Source organism: Leptonotus elevatus, chromosome 7 (genome assembly GCF_054856555.1).
Source record: "Leptonotus elevatus isolate MCC_2025b chromosome 7, RoL_Lele_1.0, whole genome shotgun sequence".
Classification (NCBI taxonomy): Eukaryota; Metazoa; Chordata; class Actinopteri; order Syngnathiformes; family Syngnathidae; genus Leptonotus; species Leptonotus elevatus.
This window is the reverse complement of record NC_141245.1, coordinates 18,930,476-18,952,529: the sequence shown is the minus strand read 5'-3', so window position 1 is coordinate 18,952,529 and position 22,054 is coordinate 18,930,476. Positions and strand designations below refer to the sequence as shown.

At 41.9% G+C, this 22,054-nt stretch overlaps 2 protein-coding genes across 5 annotated transcripts in view; one reads left to right on the top strand and one right to left on the bottom strand.

Moving 5' to 3' along the window:
- Nucleotides 1–1,155: 1,155 nt before the first annotated feature.
- Nucleotides 1,156–21,060, top strand: dhx36 (DEAH (Asp-Glu-Ala-His) box polypeptide 36). 3 transcript variants are annotated; one of them, XR_015095504.1, is made up of 28 exons: nt 1,156–1,699; nt 1,856–2,013; nt 2,226–2,309; nt 3,144–3,402; nt 3,483–3,521; nt 4,163–4,333; nt 4,405–4,484; nt 5,890–5,964; nt 6,580–6,746; nt 6,842–6,923; nt 7,002–7,142; nt 7,596–7,701; nt 9,084–9,171; nt 10,303–10,358; nt 10,472–10,536; nt 10,893–11,036; nt 11,341–11,458; nt 12,437–12,535; nt 13,363–13,536; nt 13,630–13,716; nt 13,802–13,885; nt 14,319–14,418; nt 14,525–14,615; nt 15,975–16,095; nt 17,553–17,705; nt 17,896–18,179; nt 19,940–20,315; nt 21,041–21,060. XR_015095504.1 is itself a non-coding variant. In XM_086079856.1 (27 exons), exons 1-26 carry the CDS (start codon nt 1,460–1,462, stop codon nt 18,145–18,147), a joined length of 3,234 nt encoding a protein of 1,077 aa, XP_085935982.1. In that variant the 5' UTR covers nt 1,156–1,459; the 3' UTR covers nt 18,148–18,179; nt 19,940–20,713. The 3 variants fall into 3 exon arrangements, 2 of the variants coding, with proteins under 2 accessions (XP_085935982.1, XP_085935981.1); XM_086079856.1 differs by lacking the exon at nt 21,041–21,060 and having other exon boundaries at nt 19,940–20,713; XM_086079855.1 differs by lacking the exons at nt 19,940–20,315; nt 21,041–21,060 and having other exon boundaries at nt 17,896–18,416.
- Nucleotides 18,413–22,054, bottom strand: part of LOC147171381 (rho guanine nucleotide exchange factor 26-like) — a 29,642-nt gene continuing 26,000 nt past the window's right edge. For both annotated transcript variants that reach the window (XM_086079857.1, XM_086079858.1), the window contains exons 13-15: nt 20,580–20,650; nt 20,383–20,487; nt 18,413–20,220 (exon numbers count right to left, since the gene is read on the bottom strand). In XM_086079857.1, the coding sequence (XP_085935983.1) occupies nt 20,078–20,220; nt 20,383–20,487; nt 20,580–20,650 (319 nt within the window). In that variant the 3' untranslated portion in view covers nt 18,413–20,077. The remainder of the gene's footprint in view (nt 20,221–20,382; nt 20,488–20,579; nt 20,651–22,054) is intronic.

The window sequence follows — 22,054 nt, the reverse complement described above, 5'->3', positions numbered from 1 at the left end:
CAGATCTACTGTATACTGCATGCATAAGTAGCCAAACAGGAGAAGTAAAAAAAAGAAAAAAAAAGAAGAAGAAGTCAAATGGAAATGTATTAACAGTACTTTGCTAAAAACTCTGCTATAAGTCATAATTGCTTGAAAAAGGTGACTTCTTGTTTCAATTTCAGAGGTTCTCTGCTGGAAGAGAGTATACCGTACAAGTAGGTTCTATTAAGAGGTGACGCCTGGCTTAATAGAGTGCGATGTATAGGCCATCAGGTTAGATCTTTTTCATTTGGCCGAAACCTTTTAGGCCAAGACAAAAGGTCATTCCAGATGCATCACCGAGCTTTGATCCTGCTTTGCACTGGCAGCACAATCTGTAAATTGCTAGAGGTCTCAAGCTTACCTTGCACACTTTTTTCCCCCTTAAATGAATCTTTAATATACGGTCATAGTTATTTTTGTTCATTTTCAGTCACGTGCATATTAGTTCTGTGTTAATGGGTTATTTTAGGTTAGTCAATGAAATTATCTATCTATCTATCTATCTATCTATCTATCTATCTATCTATCTATCTATCTATCTATCTATCTATCTATCTATCTATCTATCTATCTATCTATCTATCTATCTATCTATCTATCTATCTATCTATCTATCTATCTATCTATTTATCTATCTGTCTATCTGTCTATCTATCTATCTGCCTATCTAACTGACTGACTGTCCGTCCGTCCGTCCGTCCGTCCGTCCGTCCGTCCATCCATCCATCCATCCATCCATCCATCCATCCATCCATCCATCCATCCATCCATCCATCTATCTATCTATCTATCTATCTATCTATCTATCTATCTATCTATCTATCTATCTATCTATCTATCTATCTATCTATCTATCTATTTATCTGTCTGTCTATCTGTCTGTCTGTCTGTCTATCTAACTGACTGACTGTCCGTCCGTCCGTCCGTCCGTCCGTCCGTCCATCCATCCATCCATCCATCCATCCATCCATCCATCTATCTATCTATCTATCTATCTATCTATCTATCTATCTATCTATCTATCTATCTATCTATCTATCTATCTATCTATCTATCTATCTATCTATCTATCACACGTATAGTCCCACCTTCCTTGCCCGCGTAAACCAATCACAGCTCTTGACGTCTTTTTCAAGCGACAACGACCGGCGACGTCACGTTGTGCGACACGCCGGTGGGATAGAAACAAACGCGAGAATAGCTGCTGACAGCTCGTTTATTGAATTACAGTATTTCCAAACGGCATATTTGGAAGAATAGCTAAATAGTTGGTAAACGTCAATGCTAGTGGTGTTTCGTTTTAAATGTATATCTCAGCTCATCCCGCGAACCGCTTAACGCCAAGCTAATGCTAATGCTGCTTGCTAATGCTTCACGGTTGTGTTGACAAGTTCTGTCATTTTTTGCGGACTTCGCTTGTGTTTCTCGCGGCGGTATGAGTTCCAAGTATGGAGGCGGAGGTAGTGGACGAGACAGAAGAGGAGGTAGTAGTAGGGGTAACGGTAGAGGTTACCGTGATAGCAGCAGAGAAAGAGTCAACCAAGGAGGTGCGAGTGGCAGCTTCGACCCTGACAACAGCGGTGGTCGCCATCCATCACATTTGAAGGGCCGAGAGATTGGCATGTGGTATGCAAGATACGGAGCCGTGAGGAAGAAACAGGCTGACCGGAGATCGGTATGTTTACACATTTTTATTCTCTAAAGTAACTCTGTTGCTGTTTGTCCAGATTTGCTAGAACTACACTGTGCTCGAATAACGTGTATAACTTGTAACTCTGCTTTCACAAAAACTTACTGTATTAAAGCTCAATTTTTGCCTGCATGTGTGCAGCGGGCAGTGGTCCAGATGGATGAGGCCAGAGAGCAGCACATTATCAAGCTGCTCGACTCCGTCCAGAACGATCAGCCAGGTCTGGAGAGACCAAACAGAGATGTTAGAGGTTCTACATCAGACAGCTGGCGTACACCTCACAGTAAAAGTGGTCACTGGTGAGAAGTTTTGACGTGATAGCTTTTTGGCAGAGATAGGTACTTAATTCAATCGTGAGGGAAATTCACTGTTCTTGTTTCCTTAGAACACATGACAAAGCAGTTGTGTTGACTATTCTATAGTAATAATATTAAAGGATAGCAGGCTAGGGATGTCTGTTTTAAAAGTGTTTTTCTTACTCGGGTGTGACTGACCAATGTGCTTGTTGCAGCTACTTTGATGGAGACATGACTGAAGAGGAAAAACAAAAGATCAAATTTGAGAAGGAAGAGATTGACACAGCACGCAAGAAACGGTAACTACTTTCCTCAGGCACTGTTCCAAGGCTTTTATTTACTCATCTGCAGAGAGTACCAGGTGTTTATGAGAGATTCGGGTTAGATGTTGACATTTGTAATTGTAATGTATGCCATTTTATTTTTGGTTCCAATCAAGAATGCCATGCAGTTGGAGGCAGATGTAACTGTTCTCAACTTAATCTCCATCAATGTCGCATGCAATTGATGAAACTGCCGGAGCAGACAAGCTGGCGAATCACTACATATTTTGTCGTATCTTGTATTAATTAAGGGATTTGTGTCTTCTTCAAGTGATTTTTCAATCCAGTTCTATTCAGGCAACATTTGACTACACAGGAGTAGACCTTGACACACGTGATATACAGTAAATGTACCACCAGGTATTTCAGTTATGTAGTGCCCCGGTCTAACCACTATGGGGCACTATGTACAGGAATACATAGATAAGAGAAGAAGAAGAAGAATAATGTAAAGTGATTCAAGTAGCAATATAGATGCTGTGTTTTAACTACAAAGTAAAGTGAGTTAACACAAAAAGTACAGGATTGCTTCTTGAGAATGCCACAAGTTATAAATTAAAACTATGCTTGTATTGTCACAGACATTTTATGACACTTGGGAACATTTTGAATTGGTGGAGGGGAAATGCAGAATAGATATATGCACCTGTTCGTGGATGATTAATTGAAACATGCTGTCTATTCGACAGACCACTATTTACGTACGTGGCATTCAAGCAAGCCAGATTCAAACTGACTTGACTTCCTAATTACAAATGATTGATGACTCAAGCTTTCTGATTTTACTTTCCCATTTTTTCCCCCTATTAGTTCAATCTCTCAGGCGGCTTTTAAAGACGACATCCCTGACACTTGGGATGATGATGATGATGATGACGAAAAAAAAGATGGTGATGATGTTGAGCAGCAACAGCAACTGGAGGGGGTTGAAAACAGGGAGAAACTGAGAAGGAAAGACAAAGATCTGGAATTCTTACTTCAGCAAATATCCAGAGATGTTTCACTAGATGAATCGTTGAAGAGAGATCTGCAGAATAAGAAATCACACGCAAAGTACAAGGAGATGCTGGTGAGTTTTAGTGAGAATTTGCAGTTTCTCTCATCAATATTCAATACATAATAATTCGTCTTTTTTGTCTTTTTCCATAGATGTTCAGGCAGAAGTTACCATCCTATGGGAAGAAAGAGGTTCATTCTTAATTATGACTTCAGTGGTGCATTAATATACAAGTCAAGTCATCTTTATTTATATAGCGCTTTCAAACAGCCTTAGCTGTCACAAAGTGCTTTACAAAACAAACAAAAAAACAACATAAAACATATACAAGTTTATACCATTTTGTGACCATGCTCATAACTAACATTGATATCTCAAATTAATGGTAGTGCCAGTTATCTATTTCAGTCTCCCTTGCAAAAACAAATGTTTGCGTTTTTGTTTTGTAATAAGGAAAAACTAGCACTCTATTATATTGTACTTTATAAAAAAAAAGAAGCAAATTAAATGGAATAGAGAGAATTTAACAGTTTGTGCATTATTATTTAATGCTTAAAGTATAATACAGTCATGCGGACACAAATGAAAAATAATAGGGCACGTCTATTTAATCTACTTACGTTAGCTGTTTTAAATTTGTAGAATTTACCAAAATGTCCCCCTCCCACCCCACTCCTTTAAATTTGGGGATTTTTGCTCATTTCTGTCTGCTGTAAAGTTAAACAAATACCAAAGTATTGTAAAACAGTCAAATGTTATGCATTTTATTTTACTTTTAAACACTGATAACATGCTTTCCTTCCTCCTCCATCTGACTGCGTTGTGCCATCAGGAGCTGGTCCGGCTTATCAACTCCAACCAAGTGCTGGTGGTGAGTGGCGAAACGGGCTGCGGAAAAACCACCCAGGTGACCCAGTTCATCCTAGACGACCATATCAACCGCGGCATGGGCTCGATGTGCCGCGTGGTTTGCACGCAGCCTCGTCGCATAAGCGCCATCTCGGTACGCCGCCTCCACATGTAGCTCACTCGGCTCGACTTTCTAGCTAATTTGCCGGTTCGCACATCACCCAGGTGGCAGAGCGTGTGGCCGCTGAGAGGGCGGAAAAGGTCGGAAGTGGAAATTCATGTGGTTACCAAATTCGCTTGCAGAGGTCAGTGCAGTGCATTTCAAGATCTCAACTGATTTTATTTTAAATTTGATAGACCTCTCATCCCAAATCACATGGAAATGCTTAGCATGTGTTTTACTGCTCTTTATATATTATGTTGTGCACTTGCAATGACCAATAAAGTGGATATAAAAAGTCTACACCAGGGGTGGCCAAGTTCGGTCCTCGAGAGCCACTATCCAGCCTGTTTTCCATGTTTCTCTCCACTAACACACCTGATTCATGATCGGGATCGTTATCCGAACTTGACCACCCCTGGTCTACACACCCCTGTTCAAATGCCAGATTTTTACGATATACAACAGGGGTGACCCAGTTCGGTCCTCGAGAGCCACTATCCAGCCTGTTTTCCATGTCTCCCTCCTTCAGCGCAGCTGAATCTAATGATCAGCTCATCAGCAAGGTTTGCAGAGTTCTGATAACGATCCTGGTCTTGAATCAGGTGTGTTAGTGGAGAGAAACATGGAAAACAGGCTGGACAATGGCTCTCGAGGACCGAACTTGGCCACCCCTGATATACAAAATGAGACCAAGATATTTTTCAATACTTTTTCCAACATTAATGTGGTCTAAAACCGAATCAAGAGATGAAAAAAAAATCTTTGAGAGAAGAGAATTTAAAAGAAACAACTCAGATAATATAATTGCACAAGTGTGCTCAACCTTTTAACCTGGGGATGTGGTTATGTTCAGAATGAATTAGTCAAATTCAGTCACATGTTAAAATGGAAGTCAGTGCACACCCACCACCTTTGAAAGTGCCGCTATAAAATATAAAGTTCGGCTGTCAGATTTCTCCTGATTTGCAAATGTCAATATTGAACAGGACTGATATTTACGTACGTTGCATGACATTTTTCCCAAGCCGAATGGGCCGAGAAAAGGACTCTTGATGCACCCCACATTTCAGGGTAATCACGTTGGGTAATGTTTTGGCTTTGATTGGAGGGTAAATAATACCCAAATTATAAAGCTGGACTCCAAGTATGACTATGTACTAGAATGAGTGCATCACACTTGTACGGTGTGATGCACTCATGTTTGGATTTCATTAGTTTGTGCCGGTGTCACTAATGCTGTGGCTGACTATTGTAATTAGAAGTGTACAAAATGAAAGCTCCATAAATTGAAGTTGTGCTGGCGACAGCTGGTACGTGATAAGAAAGGAAGAATGATGGAGGAGATGAAAGTAGCAAAGATGGTAAAAGATAATGAACACCAACTGTCAGAAAATGGGTAAAATAATGGCCTCTTCTCTTGGACTTATCTACACATTTAAAGAACAAACATGTTCGCAAAATGCCAAACTTTATTTATGACTCTGTCATCTGTGAAGTTTTATTAGAACCTGATTTGGAAAATGCTTTTATTTGTTGTCATTTCCCAGCCAGTTACCACGGAGACAAGGTTCAGTCCTGTACTGTACCACGGGCATTATTCTCCAGTGGCTTCGCTCAGACCCGTGAGTGTCTCTCCTTCCGCCATTTATTTTTCAACTTCTTCAACTGCCCGTTCTTCCCTCTGCGTTACTTGACTTCACTGATTTGTGCTTACTGTCAGTGCTAGACACATTAGTAAGGACCACCCATCCTCTTAGGGAGAGAAAACACACACAAACACAGTTGAGTCATCCCCGCCCACTCTTTCTCGCATCACGAGTATCCTCGTTCCGAAGCGAGAGTGCCAGTTTTTGTTATCTCATTTGTGCTCATCCCAAAATTGGCACGACTTGACCCGTGTGAGTCACTTTAGGGCTATGGGCAGTCTGACAAAACGCTGCAACTCTTATGCCTCATGTTTGCACAGCAGTGGGCCCTGAGGTTGGTGCAGTACAGTTATACTTGTACTCAATGTATGATGCATAAATATTTCCAGTCCAGTGAATCCAATAACCTATTCACAGATGAGCTCCTATAGTACCAAACACAGATCACATCTGTTTGAATCCCAGAGCTATGTATCATTTTAGGCAATTAGCACGCAAGCCAACATATGTAAACACACAAATCTATATAGAAGGAAAAAAAAAGAAAAAAGAATGAAACGCATAAAACGTGTGTCTTATTATCCTTGTCAGGCAGTTGTCAAGCATCAGTCATTTAGTTTTGGATGAGATCCACGAGAGAAGCCTGCACTCAGACGTGTTGCTCACCATCGTCAAGGACCTACTCGACGTGCGACACGACCTCAAGGTCATTTTGATGAGTGCCACGCTCAATGCAGAGAAATTCTCCAACTACTTTGGTATTTGCTTCCTAAATCACAAGCCTCATCTTTCAGCACTTATGTTTTGAATTTATTAAATAATTACGCTCCTTCTGTGTCCCGCCGACCTTTAGACAATTGCCCCATGATCCACATCCCGGGCTTGACATTCCCAGTGGAGGAGTTCCTCCTTGAGGATGTTGTGGAGATGACAAGGTAGAATTCAATTTACACGTAACCGTTACACTTAACTGCTGAAACGGTGTCGTTTTTTTGTGTGTTGTTTTTCACCAGATATCGTCCTAAGAACCAGGACCGCCGACCCGCTTGGAAAAAAGGCTTCTGGCACGGGCGCCACTCCAGACCCGAGAAGGAGGAGAAGGAGGCAGAATACAAGGAGAGCTGGCCTTGTTATGCTCGCACTCTCCAGGCCAGGTGGGTTACAGAACGCCGCATGGGAGCTAAATTAAGATGAGTCGCTTTTGTTCACTTGTTGTTTGGCGATTTGAAGGTAAAGTCAAGTCAACCCCCACAAGGGGCAGGTACAGTTTTGTTTTTTTTGCTCTTCATGGCAGGTCTCGGTCCCCATGCTCCAAGAATAACATGGTTTAATGTAAACCATGTGATACTCAAGCAAGTTTTGGAGTTGCCACGCTGTCCATCCATCCATTTTCTATAGCTCTTGTTCTCATTAGGATCGCATGTGAGCCTAGTCCAGTTGACTAGAGGCAACGGGTGGGGCACAAACTGGACTGGTTGACAGCCAATTGCAAGGCACAAACAACCATTTACACTTGCATTCATAGACAAATGAAGTCTTCATTTAACCTAACATGTATGTTTATGGAATGTGGGAACAGGCTGTAGCTGTCATTTGTTTTTCCTCAGATACTCTGAGAGTACGATTTCTACTCTTGAGATGCTGGACAGCGATGACAAGATTGACTTGGATCTCATATTGGCGCTCATCCGCCATATTGTGCTCAATGATGCGGTGAGCTAAGATTTTAGTAGGTACACCCGCAGAATACAATCAGGTCAAGTACTAGAATTCTGACTGTATAGCAGTGAAAATCCAAACTGAGCGTCATTATCACTGCTTGACGTATGTGTGGAGGTAGAGCAGATGGAAGGAACAGCAGGGTTAGCAACCAAGCACACAGTGACATAAGATCAGAGAAAATGACACGACAACTGGGCAGCGGATCAGCGCTAATGAGCGATTGTACAGATGCTCTCCCGCTGCATGTTCATTCCGTATTATCTTTGTCAATCTCGTCTAGCTTCACGTTCTATTGCCCTTCGTTATTATTGTCGTGCGAAGACTTTAATTGTTTTAAATCAGGCATAAATTCACAAGTAAACTGCTGGGCAACGTGGCTGACATAATGCGCGCATCTATCATAATCAACTGACACAGAAGATGGTTATAATCCATATAACTGCATGTGTGGGAACCTAGGCATCTTTCGGGGTTAGCCATTTATTTGTAGTAGGGAATAACGGGAAATAGAAATATTTATCATAAACAGCCTAAAGAAAATGTCAAAACCCTCAGGTGTGTAATAGCGAAAGAAAAGAAGAGGAGAACAGAAAAATAATCATACACAACTGGATATCCCACGGGATACATTGGGGTTGTTTTGACCATGCAAGTAAATTAAGCAGCAGGACTATGAAACACAAGTGATTAACGCAGAGAGTCTTTAGCCCGTCACATAAGAAGCCGTTGTGTCCGTCAGTCATGGCGGCGCTCAGCCAGCCGAGCAGATTGACCGCGACGTATGTCAGACGGCCGAGAAGGAAAGCGACTGATTGGCCGTGACAAAATTATGAATAGAGGAAGCAGCCAACTGTGCTGTATGAGTGGTTAATTATGACTTCAGCACGCCGTGATTAGACACTCAGGCAATGACATGCAGCCATTAATGGATATTTAGGGGAAATAGTAAGTAATAGTATGTCAACATGACAGAAATTACTGTTCCATTTCCTCTAAGCATTAATAAAAGACTAATACTAACAATTAGCTGTAATTTAAACAGCGATGCTGGCGGCCAAGAATATTTTCCGTGCCGGCTTCTTCTGAGAAGATGAGTTATTTCCAACCAATTTAATATCATCCCGAGAGTATTTCTTCCCTCATCTAAAAGCACCGCTGTGAAATGATGAAAAAACATCAATCACAAAATAAAAATAGAATGTTTTCCATCACCACGTTGCCATGAATTTGGCAGCAAATGTCAACATGTGTGATGACAAATTGTTGACAAGAAGAAGCTGGGAGTAAATATGTGTTTTTGACAAAGACCAAGGATAAGTAGGATATGATAGTTTCTTCACTTTATCTTTGGTTACTCCTATGTGATCCAATAGGAAGGAGCCATCTTGGTCTTCCTGCCAGGCTGGGACAACATTAGCAGCCTCAATGACCTGCTGATGGCGCAGCAGATGTTCAGATCAGGTAGATGCATACACACACTCACATGCTACATACATGTTTTCACTGTGATTACTATGTCACGTGATGTCATTAAAGCAACTAAATGTCATAATTTGAACATCCTTCAAAAGGTATAACAATGTGCCTATCATCTTTGGTATTACCATAGTGACCACAAATAATTTCCTTTAGTGGTCTATATTATTAACTCTTTCACTCCCAGCCATTTTCACTGAAGCAACCCCCTTTGCTACCAGCTGTTTTACTGGATTTTGACAGATTTTGTAAGGCTCACAGAATATTGTGTGCTATTCCTATAAGAACATGGAACCCACCAAAAGACACATGAGAGTCTCTTCTTTCATCAGGAAAAAATTATATTTCTATCTGTTTCCGTTTTGACGCAATTCGCATTAGAATATAACAAAGTTTCATCATTATTCACAAATCTGTTTAAAACAGTGGGGAAAAGAGGGCCTTTTGCAACATGGCCCTTGTTGATATCTTATACTCTGCTACCACCTGCTGGCCGTTTTTGTAATAAATACCATTGCTTCAAGCGCTCTCTTCAGTTCAGAGGCTGTATCAAAGTCTTCTCTGTATGCCCTAGTATAAAAAAACAGCAAATGAGTTAATGAACTAGTTTTGTGTGTTTTTAATCACTTATGGGCTGCCACAGCTCAGGCTCATGACAGCTTTCGGCGAAACATAATTCTGAAGCGACACCAAGTAAAAGGAAAAGATATCCTGTCACCAAGTTCCAGGCCTGTCTTTTTCAAAACCTACCGTGAACAGAAAAGGTGATGACAAGAACAGCCAATTTCAAAATTTGTTGAATACAGGGGCACCTTGACATGACTTGAATGCACAGAAAAAGTTGCAGTGCTTAAGAAATCAGACGTCTTTACTCAACTACACATGCTGAGGAGTATGCAAAGTAGCAGGCAGACAGAGTACAAAGTCACAAATGTTGTTTACATTCTGAAGAACCGTTCATGTTCTTAACTGTTATCAATGAAGATTGGATTAGTTGGTGCCCCCACATACAGTAAATTGAGACCCCTGACCTATCACGCAGCAGCAGCTTGGAACAGCATATCTTGTATTTTGCCAGTACCAATGCTGCCTTGTTTGTGCTTCTTGTTGTTGCAGATCGTTTTGTTATCATCCCGCTGCACTCACTCATGCCAACAGTTAATCAGACACTGGTCAGTATTGGCCCCCTCCATACCTCTCGACCCCTCAGACAAACGTCCAGCTTTATTTTTCCTCCCTGATTTCGCTGGAATCCAATCTCAACCTCATCCTCCGCTCCTCCCAGGTGTTCAAACGTCCTCCACCTGGTGTGCGGAAGATTGTGATTGCTACCAATATAGCTGAGACGAGGTAAGTCTGAAGTGGCTGGCCAGGACAAAAGTTTATTTTTGCCCGAGGCTTTTACCAATTTCACTTGTGTGTCTGCAAAGCAGCGATTAATGATTAAGGACTGCGATAGTGGCTTGAATGGAGCTGACTAACTGGGGATTTATTCATGTGCTCACGCACAAATTAAAGAAGCTGTCCGTGCTCTCCATCGCTTCTCTAAAAATAGGTGCTGAATTCCCCCCAGGGCTCAATTTTATTTCTACTGAAGCATGAATCTGAGTCAAAACTAAGCATTTTCGAACCACTTGCTTTGAAGTGGTTTTCCGTCTGATTTCATTCCATTCGCAATTTCACTCCCCTTCTCCCACCTCCTTCAGCATCACCATAGAGGATGTGGTTTTTGTGATCGATGGAGGCAAGATCAAGGAAACCAACTTCGACACCAACAACAACATTAGCACCATGACGGCCGAGTGGGTGAGCCTGGCCAACGCCAAGCAGAGGAAAGGGCGCGCTGGCAGGTGCGTATGTATTTGCCTTTGTTTACTCACCGGGGCCATTTATGGATGTTACTGCCCATTGTGATTACATGCCATGCCGATTTTCCATTTATCATCCCTGTTATTGGTCCAAAAGTCACAAAACAAAAATGTTTCCAGCTTCTACTGGCTCTATCCAACATCAGAGTGGAGCCCAGGCCCAATTAGCACAAGCTACTTTCAAAGTGTAGTTTCATGCCATTGAATCTCAATTAAGTTTTTTTGTTCTTCCCTGACATAACCTTCATTTTCCCCTCTCCCCTCTGCTCTGCATTCATATGCATAGAGTGTGCCCGGGGAAGTGCTATCATCTGTACAACGGTCTCCGAGCCAGCCTTCTGGATGCCTACCAATTACCAGAAATCATGAGGACTACGCTGGAGGAGCTGTGCCTGCAGATCAAGGTCTGCTTGCTCGTAAAGTGCGGTCCAATCACAGTCGCGCAGCTCAGAGCACAAATCTTCTAGTTGTTTGACAGCTACATTTTTCAGCAGCGTGACACATTGAGGCCATGTCCATATTAACACTTTTAAAATTCTATATTTTTCCAATTCACTTTGGTTCTTATGTCTACAAGCAAGCTGCATTTGAAATACGTAGCATGTTTCAAATCACCTGTTGAAGTGACAAGTTTCCAGTTTCTTACTGAAGCTCTAGATTTGTGTAAACGACATGGACACAAAATGGCAGTGGCGTAGTTGTTCTCAGAGGTTTTAGCAGAAGCCTCTTTTTAAACTGGCTGTCAAATTTTTTTTCTATGATTATGCTGATTTTTGCATTTGTGGAATGTAATAATGGAAATTGTAGTTGAATTTCGATTAATTGCACAGTCCTAACTTGACACAATAATGTTGTTGTTGTGGCTTTTCTATAGATAACTTTGAGCATCTGATTGGCTGAAATGGCCTTACGGTTTTTGGAGGACTTGTTAAAGTGTTTTTTCTCTGCAACCATTTTCCTTTTACCTAAATAACTGCACTTAGCACAAAGGACTTACTGTTCACACGACGCCCTCTGGAGGGGGCGAGGGCGTTGCCTCTTCAGCAATGGATTGCCATTTGTTTCTACCGTCCTCGCCGCAAAGCTTCCCAATCCACTCCAACGTCTGCCTCGGCGCATGCTAATGGAACACGAAAGCAAAGGTCGCTCCCGTCGAGTGTTTGCACCTGCAGCTTTATTGAGTGTGTTTTTAGCGTTGCTCCGGAAGTTCAGCTTCGAACCATTTGATTACATTTTCCCAGTGAAGCCGGCAGGTGAGAGGTGTCCTTAATGCATCCGTTTGCACGTCGAGCAGGAGAATTACAACAAGCGTGATCTTATTTTTCTATTTGTGTCAGTTAGATGTATTGGTGTGTGTGATGGGGTTTGTACTCTCTGTACAGATATTGAAGCTTGGAGGCATCGCTCACTTCCTGCAGAAAGCTCTGGACCCTCCCACTGAAAAGGCCGTGAATCTGGCTATAAAGAACCTCAAAGACCTGGTAAGGAAGAGCGAAATACCGGTTTTTTTTTTCAAACGGGCAGAAACAGTTATGTCTTCGGTGTCAACGTTATCCAAGGTCAGTCTTGACTGTTTATGTCCATGCTTGGAGCAGGAAATGTTGCAGCTGAAATTTTATTTTTTGTAGAAAAAAAGCTGATAATTAGGTTGTGGCTAAAAACACATTTTAGTTAAAATATATATATATATATATTTAAACCTCTGCAAGTAAGCACAATTTTAGTAAGTTATTCTAATTTCAGTGTGCCCTATGGTTTTTGTACTTAATAATAAAAAAATTAAAAATCTCATTAAATGCTTGCTTTTTACGGCCTTTATGGACCCACACTTTTTTTTTCACACTCTGGGAAACATACCGAACTCCAACCCGGTTGTCATGGCAACTAAAGCAGCACTCAGGGTTGGCCAGGCAGTAGGGAGGGGCGGGGTAACACTGGGGAACTCTAAATGCCAGGTATCGATATGGAGCCGATACCGGCCTTATTTTCAGGTATTGATTCTCATTGAGGCTGCCGATACCAGCTACCAATAGTAAAGGCAGATAATAATAAAAAAAAAATCTGTAAGTACTCCTCAACAGTAGGTGGCGCTACACTGTGGCTGTTTGACATGAATCATCTGCATCAGAAAGAAAAGTTAAAACATTTTTTTCAATGGATTGAATGAATACTTGTCCTGTATCAGACAGAAAAAAAGTGGCATCAAACATCCCTTCTTTTAAATTTTTATTAAAAAAAACATGTCACATTTGAAATAATTGTATGAGCAGTTTATAAAATCTAAGGATAATCCCTTTTCATGTGTCAGAACGCCTTGGACCATTCTGAGAACCTGACGGCGCTGGGTGTTCACCTGGCTCGCCTGCCTGTGGAACCTCACATCGGAAAGCTCATCCTGTTTGGAGCACTGCTGGGCTGCCTCGACCCCGTGCTGACAATCGCCGGCTCCCTCAGCTTCAAAGACCCTTTCTTCATACCCCTGGTAGGTCGCCAACCCTCACACATGAAAGCAGCATCAGGAACAATCCATGCACGGTCACATGATCACAATATCCCGTGACTTGCTGTTTTTCAGGGTAAAGAGGAGATGGCAGATAAGAGGAGAAAAGTGCTTTCCCAGAACTCGAAAAGTGATCACCTTACTGTGGTCAACGCCTTCCAGGTAGTAGCATAGATCATGTCTCATTTTGGAGTGTGTCATACACAAAAATCAGTCAGTCTTGATTTGTCGTCCAATGATTGGTCAGGGTTGGCAGGAAGCTAAACAACGCGGCGGCCGGTGCGAGCGTGATTTCTGCTGGGACAATTTCTTGTCTGCCAACACGCTTCAGGTGATCTCAAATTTTCTCATGGCCACATGTTTTTTTTTTTTTTTTTTGAATAAAATGTGTAAGGCAATATAATTGATTTGACTATTTTGTTTAATTTTAGCCTTTTAGAATTTATTACGTGTACGAATCACATCTTATTTAACTTTATTAATTTTTTTATATTAATATTTGTCAGCATTCTAGAATGTCTTACTTGTATGACATCAAATTATCCCTTTATATTTACTATTTTTTACTATTTTTTTTTAGCAGACAAGAATATTTTGTCAAAGATTTACTAATGGAATGTACTTTTTTCCTCTTTTTTGCTTGTCTAATTACGGCGTTTTTTGTGGATATGACTTTCTTCAAGCTTCTGATTGGCAGAAATGGCGGAGTGTCTTCATTTTCTCATGCTACATAATGTGTCTGCATTCCTTTCTTTATCATTTAGATGCTGCACAACATGAAGGGCCAGTTTGCTGAACATCTCATGCATGCAGGCTTTGTCAGCAGCAGGGACCCTAAAGACCCCAATTCGAATGTCAATTCAGGTGGATAGAAAGAAGGAGCTGTCTAATAATAATAATGATGATAATAATAATAGAAGTGATGAGAGTTCATGTTTACATAAATAGGATATCTTTTATCCTCCCGTAGATAACGAGAAGCTGATCAAAGCGGTGATTGTCGCTGGCCTGTATCCTAAAGTAGCCATGATCCGACCATCACACAGCAAAAAGAGGCCCGGGTGAGCAAAATCATTAATATTAATCTTCATACAAACTCTGTGGATGTTATCATCTCTTTCAAAGTTGAGACACTTCAACACTTTCACTTATGTTTTATGTAACCTTTTGTAAGTTTTGTTTATTTCACAACCAAACCAGACGGTCGGGCCAAGTGCAGATTGCTCCCTGCTGTCAATGCGATGGTTTTGTCAGGCTCATGCCGTGCCATTTGGAACATAGCCGTCTGAAACGCTCATCACAGTTGTGCTTCCTTCTGAGCCCTGCTGGCAGGAGCTAAAAGCAAAATAATAAAATAAAATAAAAAATAAAACAAGCAACTGGTGCATCAGCATTCTAATGAAATTCTAAGTTACTCCAAGTTTGCCATTACAATGATAACTAGAATATTACTCCATCTAACTTTGTTAGACAGAATCATGTCACTTAAGGCTGCACAGTTCTGCTGAAACCATTTATGTGCAGTGCCATCTGCTGGTGTTGCTTAGTCACTGTACCATGTCTCAACAAAAAAAACTAACATTTACCCCAGAAAATGATCTTGCATTCAAATTATTATTATTATTATTATTTAAAAATATATATATTTCAGTGTTAAAAAAACATAACAATCATTGGGGTTAACCATCAGAAAGAATATGTAGTAAAAAATGTTACTAGCGATATTTTCCTTTTTTAATTGCCTGGGGAATATTGTCTGGTTTATAGCGAGGCAGTGCCGTCCATTTTGACTCTGTAAGGGCACATTTGTTTTATTTTCCACTTAACTCATTCACTCCCAGCCATTTTCACTAAAACAATCCCATTCACTCCCGGCTGTTTTACTGGATTTTGACTGATTTTACAAGGCCCACAGAATATTTGTGTTCTATTGCTATAAAAACATGAAACCTACCAAAAGAAAGATTAAAGTCTCTTCTTTCATCAGGAAAAAATTATATTTCTATCTGTTTCAGTTTTGCAGCAATTAGCATTAGAATATAGCTAAGTTTCATCATTATTCACAAATCTATTAAGAATTCTGAGTAATTGAGGTTTTTTTTCAACATGGTCCTGGTTCATGTCCAATGCTCTGCTGCCACCTGCTGGCCGTTTGTGTAATAACTACCATTTCTTCAACCGTTCTTTGCAGTTGAGAGGCTGCATCAAAGCCTTCTATGCTTTAGCATAAAAAAAAAAGTATAAATACATCTTTGGGACACTTAAAACATTTAAAATAGAACGTCTTATTTCAACGTTTTTGGGAGCAAATGAGTTAATATTACTAACCCCTATATAACTTTAGTTTCACCTCAGTTGACATAAGACTTTACCGATTTGTAGTGTTAACACACACACACTGTCGGTGTTATCTCGTGCAGGGTGAAAGTGTACACGAAGCACGACGGGAAAGTGTGCATCCACCCCAAGTCCGTCAACTACGAGGAGACCAACTTCAACTATACGTGGCTCATCTATCACCTCAAAATGAGGACCAGCAGCGTAAGGAATATTTTTATCCCTCTTTTATTTTTTTATTCCAGAACTCAGCAAAGGCGGGATTTTGCTGCAACTATGCTTTCATGCACTGATACGGCATCCTGCTTTCAGATAATGGATATAAAAATAATGAAATAATGGGATGTGACTGTGTTGAGAATTAACTAGACATATCCAAATGCATGTTAAGAGTCAGCACACACCTACTATTTAAAATGCCTAAATGAACAGTGGGAGAAATATCCACACATCTCTCCCAGCATGGCGGAAAAGGACATTGTTGTCTTTGTCCACCCCATTTCGTGCTGTTTAAAATTTAAATAAATAAATAAGGTGTGAATTACCAATTTTTACAGGCAGTGTAAAAGGTGGAACTGTGTATTTGTGTGTGCTGCTTCTGGCACTGTCTCTCAGATGGGCAAGTGGTTAAAGGTTGGCAGTTTTAGCCCCCAATGAATATTTGATCAAAACACTGCCTTTCAACTGCCTTTCAAACGCTTTTATGCTTGAAAGACCACACGCACAAGTAGAGAAATAGAAGGGTGGCAATGACGTTTCATTGCACCTCCACTACAGTAGGTGGCAGTGGAGGACTTCTCTCCTATGCACAGGTGTACTTAGTCGTGGCCAAAAGAATGACACAAAATATTGGTTTTCACAAAGTTTGCAGCTTCAGTGTTTTTAGATATTTTTCTTAGATATGAAATTTAATTACAATAATTTCACAAGGGTCAAAGGCTTTTATTGACAATTAAATGACATTCATGCAAACGTGTTGACCCTTTTTTTTTTTTCAAGACCTCAAGAAAATTATTATTTGTGTCATTCTCAAAACTTTTGGCCATGACTGTACAACAATAATAAAAATAATAATAATTGAAATGCACTGCCTAACCCTGAAACCCAACCCCTAATCTTAACTCTAATTTCTAAACCCTAATTTTAACTCAACCCCTTCCCCAAAGCCCTAACTGCTAAAGTCCAATTGTAATTGTCAAACCCTAAAACCAAACCACTAACACGATCCCCCAAAACCCAATTTCTAACTTTCTGCCCTAACCCTTACTCTAACCCAAATTTCCAAACTCATCCCTAAACCAAAGCAAAATTTTCTGCCGAATTAACAGAGAATAGGTTGTGAATGAAAAGATCCCTTTCTACCTTTGCAAAAAAATTCCGTTTTGTATAGTCCAGTTTGTAAATGCTTTTACTTGAATGGTCGATGTCCATAATGGAAAATGGAGGTCTACACACACTGTACTTTTTTCTTCTACTAACTCAACCCATAACATTTATCTTGACCTGCTTGCATCACACATCTTCACTTTGCCGCTTGACTGACATTTTCAAGTGTTTTTTTTATTTTTATATATAAACTAAGAGGACAAGATGACATTTCTTTTTACACCGGCAGACACTTTTCATCCGCCTCTAATTGGCCACTTTCTGTGACTCCGCAGATCTTCCTGTATGACTGCACCGAAGTGTCGCCCTTCTCCCTCCTCTTCTTTGGAGGTGACGTCACCATCCAGATGGACGACGGCCAGGAGACCATCGCCGTGGACCAGTGGATCGTCTTCAGGTCGCCGGCGCGCACTGCTCACCTCGTCAAGGTCCGACATAACAGTACATAGAATAAGCATTTTTTTAAAGCTATTTTATACTTCTATGAATGTATTTTCCCTAATACTGTTTCATTGAAAGGTATTCATTTTTATTCATTTTTGTTTCACCATCAAAAAGGGGGTTCGAGTGCCTGTTGATCACTTCTTGCAGCTTTCATTCTTATTATCCTTCCCCCAGAGTCTAAAGCGAGAGCTGGACTCTCTGCTGGAGGACAAGATCCGCAGGCCGGCCCCGGTGGACTGGCAGAACCACCAGTCCAAAGACTGCGCCGTCATCACGGCCATCATTGACCTCATCACCACTCAGGAGACGACGACAACATCAACGGCGGCGGCTAGGGGTGGCGCCAGAGGCCACGACAGGACGTGGGCCCCCAGGGGACAACACATGTACTTCAATGACGATGATGACGAGGATGACGACAATTAGCTTGGGACGAGACCTGAGTGAAAGAATCACAGGTTAGTCGAAGTATATATTCGAAAACCACCAAATGTTTGGTCGTTTCTGACGAGTTGGACAATAGAAAGTGAAAGCAGGATTTTTGTATTCGCTGTGAACGGTCACCTGGTTTTCAAAGCACATCATGTGACAGTCTGCATCCCCTCAGTAGTCACCACACCATGTACAGAATTTGAAAAAACAATTCATTTAGTGTGTAAATGTTATGACAATAAGAAATAAAACTGTATACTTCAGTGTTTGCCAAACTTTAATTGGGTCTTCCCTGTCACCTGTTACATACACGTATTTAAACAAAATGTTTAAAAATATGCAGTACAAGCGCCAATGGTATCTAAGGTATTTTCAACACTTTGAATTGGTTAAATATAATCGCCAGTGTTCCTAAAATCAAATCACAAACAAGAACACACGAATGTATGACGACAAAGCCAAAAAGTTGTCATAATCAGTAAGTAATGTCCTCAATAGGTCAACAATGAAGCTTTTATTATATAATAATTGATGTGACATATGTACAGTCACTGGACACTTCATTAGGTACACCTGTACAATCTGAAACATGCAGTACAAATTCCGCATGTATTTCGTTTACAGCATTTACAGTAGAGGTAAAAAAAAAGAAAAAAAAAAGACACTTTCTCATTCAATTTTGACGGTGAATGAGCAAGTTGCTTAATTTGTGTTGTATTTCAAAAACATACAAATTGGAGACTTCTTTACATATTTACATAGTTGATTTACAAGTTACTGGAACTCATGCTGGCAAGTGGAAATGTTGAGGATGTGGGGGCAAAGGACTTTCCCATGGCCAGACCCCCACGGCGGTGACAGATGGCCTTGTTAGCACTTTCAGTTGCGAGAGAACAACTTCACACAAATGTATGCGTTACCAAAAGGGTGTGTGTGTGTGTGTGTGTGTGTTCATAATATCGACCTGTGTAAGCATTTTCTGAGGTGTCTTATTTTAACAAGTGCCTACAGCTTTCAACAAATGTCATTTTCCACCTTAGGCGCACAATAGCAACCTTCAATATCACCTTCCCACCCAATGGCCTATGGAACACACCTTCAAATAAATTTACTTAACTGCAGATGTGGCAGGCACTTTGGCCTATGAACATGATATTAGCGTTATACACCTATCCTATGCTATTACTTGTAGCCGAAAGACTACTTCAGTAGCTTCATTTAGACAGAAGTGGTGCTTTGCGGCCATCTTGTGGCACGTTGGTGCCAAGGAACTATGCTGAAGTGAATTGTGGAGCTTCATTTAGATAAAATAGTGCTTTGCCTCAATCTTGTGGCAATTACGATGAAGTTGAGGCGCTTCATTCAACAACAAAAAATTGTGTTTTGACGCCATTTTATGTCTTGGTGCTGATGATCTATGAACAAAATGGATGAACGGATATTTGAGAGGCATTTATTTTTTCTGACGCACCCGGGGAGTCGATTAGAGAGAGGGCCACTATTTGAGAAAATATGGTAGTAGCTCAGTAGTGCGCCTTAGATTAAATAATTTAGCCCCCAAGGCTAATTTCACTTAGCAACATGAAAATTGTTCGGTTTGTCTATCGTGAGTAGACCCACAAAAAAGTCTCAGGAAGACGGCCATTTTGTTTTGAAGCAGCCATTTTAGGATTCGTTTACAAGGTTGTGTCTTGTGGCCTGGTGTCCCAATACTTTCTTCCACACAGTATGTGTCTCATGAGTTCTTCATTATTACTTTTTTCTTTTTCTTTTTTTACTTTTTAAGGCATCAAGTTGATGTCACCTTCTCAAGTTCCCATGAGTTATTCCTAAGATGTCGGCCATCTTGTGTCTTCCCTGTTATTGATGGTCATCAAGGACTAGCGTGAAAAAGAATAAGTCCCTGAAGACATCAGTGTCCATGTCACACGTTGGTCTCCAGGCCTTGCAGGCGGTCCATCCTCTGCATGTTGCGCTCGATGGTGGCCTGGCACGTGATGGGCTCGGCACACTCCGCCAGGAACCAGCCGCGCTCGCCATCACGTAGACGCTCGCCCTCGTACCAGCCTGACATAAAGACAGAGAGAGAAACCTCAAGCTCAGTGGGCATCGAACAACCTAATGAATCAACATACTTGGCTTGTCATGGATACCAAAGGAAGGTAAAAAATCTCAGTCTTAAGATCGACAATTATATCAGACACACAAATGAAAGTATCAGTTTCTTACCATCTTCTACCGTCTGTGAGATGAGCACCACGTCAGCCACCTGCAGTGACAACTCATCCGGCTGCTTGGCCGTGTATGTTCTGATCACTTCCACCTGCGTGGCATCTACAACAATAACACAGCATTTTATTCAAGGACTCTTTTTGGACACCACAAGCGTTTTATTCAACAGCCACACGGGGGCGCAATTGTCTTACTGGTCCTGTCCTGATTCTTGTCTTTGTTGACATTGTGGCCCAGGGCGCTGATCCACCGAGCACGTTCGTTCCTAAAAACACACAAAAAGCATGTTGTCAACTAGTAACAACTGGACACATTAGGTACACTTTCAGACACCCATTTTTTTTTTCTTTTTTTTTTTTTTTTTTTTTTTTTAAGAGCTCAGTATTGTTCATTCGGAAATGTCATCATCATTGCTCTTTTTTTTTTTTTTTTTTTTTTTTTTTTAAATATATATATATATATATATACACATATATACATACATATATACATATATACATATATACATACATACATACATACTTTTTTTTTTTTTTTTTTTTGTGTGTGTGGGTGAGTATGTGTGTGTGCGTGCGTGCGTGCGTGTGTTTGTTAGCTCACCAGAAAACCTATTAGAAAAAAAAATCTTATACCGTTCACCTAAATCGAACACCAGGAGACCCGAGGGGACCGAAGAAAACCAAGGAAGGTGAAATCCAGCACCGACCAGACACCCCCCACCAGAACTCCTCCCCAGCCCAAGAAACATCCAGACCCCAACAAATCCAAAAAACATAAAGTCAGGGAGGCCTCAAGAGACCAACGGAGAGACCGAGAAAAGGAAGGAAGGACAGACGAAGCCGCGTGAGATCCGAGACACCAGCCTCCACCGATTCAATAACCTGAGGAGGAAACAGATTGTGTCTGAGTTTCGGTAGATGCTGGTGTGGTGGATCTGGCATGCATGAAAATCTCCACCAAAGAGGGGAGCCGTCGACCCCCGCCGGAACAGAGCAAGCGCAACACCTCAGGGCCCCCCAGGCCGCGGCAGCGCCAAAGGACGACCCCCGGGCCCCACCAGGGCCACCGGCCGGAGAGCAAACCCAGGAGCAGGAGCGCCCCCCGCCCCAACACGGCCCGCGCCCCCGGCCCAACGCAGCAGGACGGGGCACTGCAGGCCCACCAGGCACCCCACCGGCCCCCAACCCCCGCCCCCCCACCACCCCCGCCCCCCATCCACCCCCCGCCACCCACCCCAACCCAGCCCCAGCCGCCCCCATGCCCCCAATCCCCCAGACACCCCCCACCCCCAGCACCCCCCCACCCCGCAACCCCCACCACCGCCCCCCCCCAACAAAGCCGCCCCCCCCCCGACCCCACCCCGACCAACCGGCAGCCCCCCAACCCCCGACCCCCAGCCCCCGGGGACCACCCGCACCCAGGCACCGGCGCCGAAGAGGGGCCGGACAGCGGAGCGGAGAGGGCAGCCGCGCCCACCCCACCCCCCGCCGTGTGGAAGGACGGAACACCGGGGGCAGAAGGGGGAGATGGGGGCACCGGAGGGCGGCCGACACCCCCGAACCCCAGGCAGACACCCATTTAACTATGCTGTTATGTTTCGTTTTGCAATGTCATGAAAAAAGCAAATAAAAAAATATATAAATTGAGCAGTTTTATCCACAAAATGTAT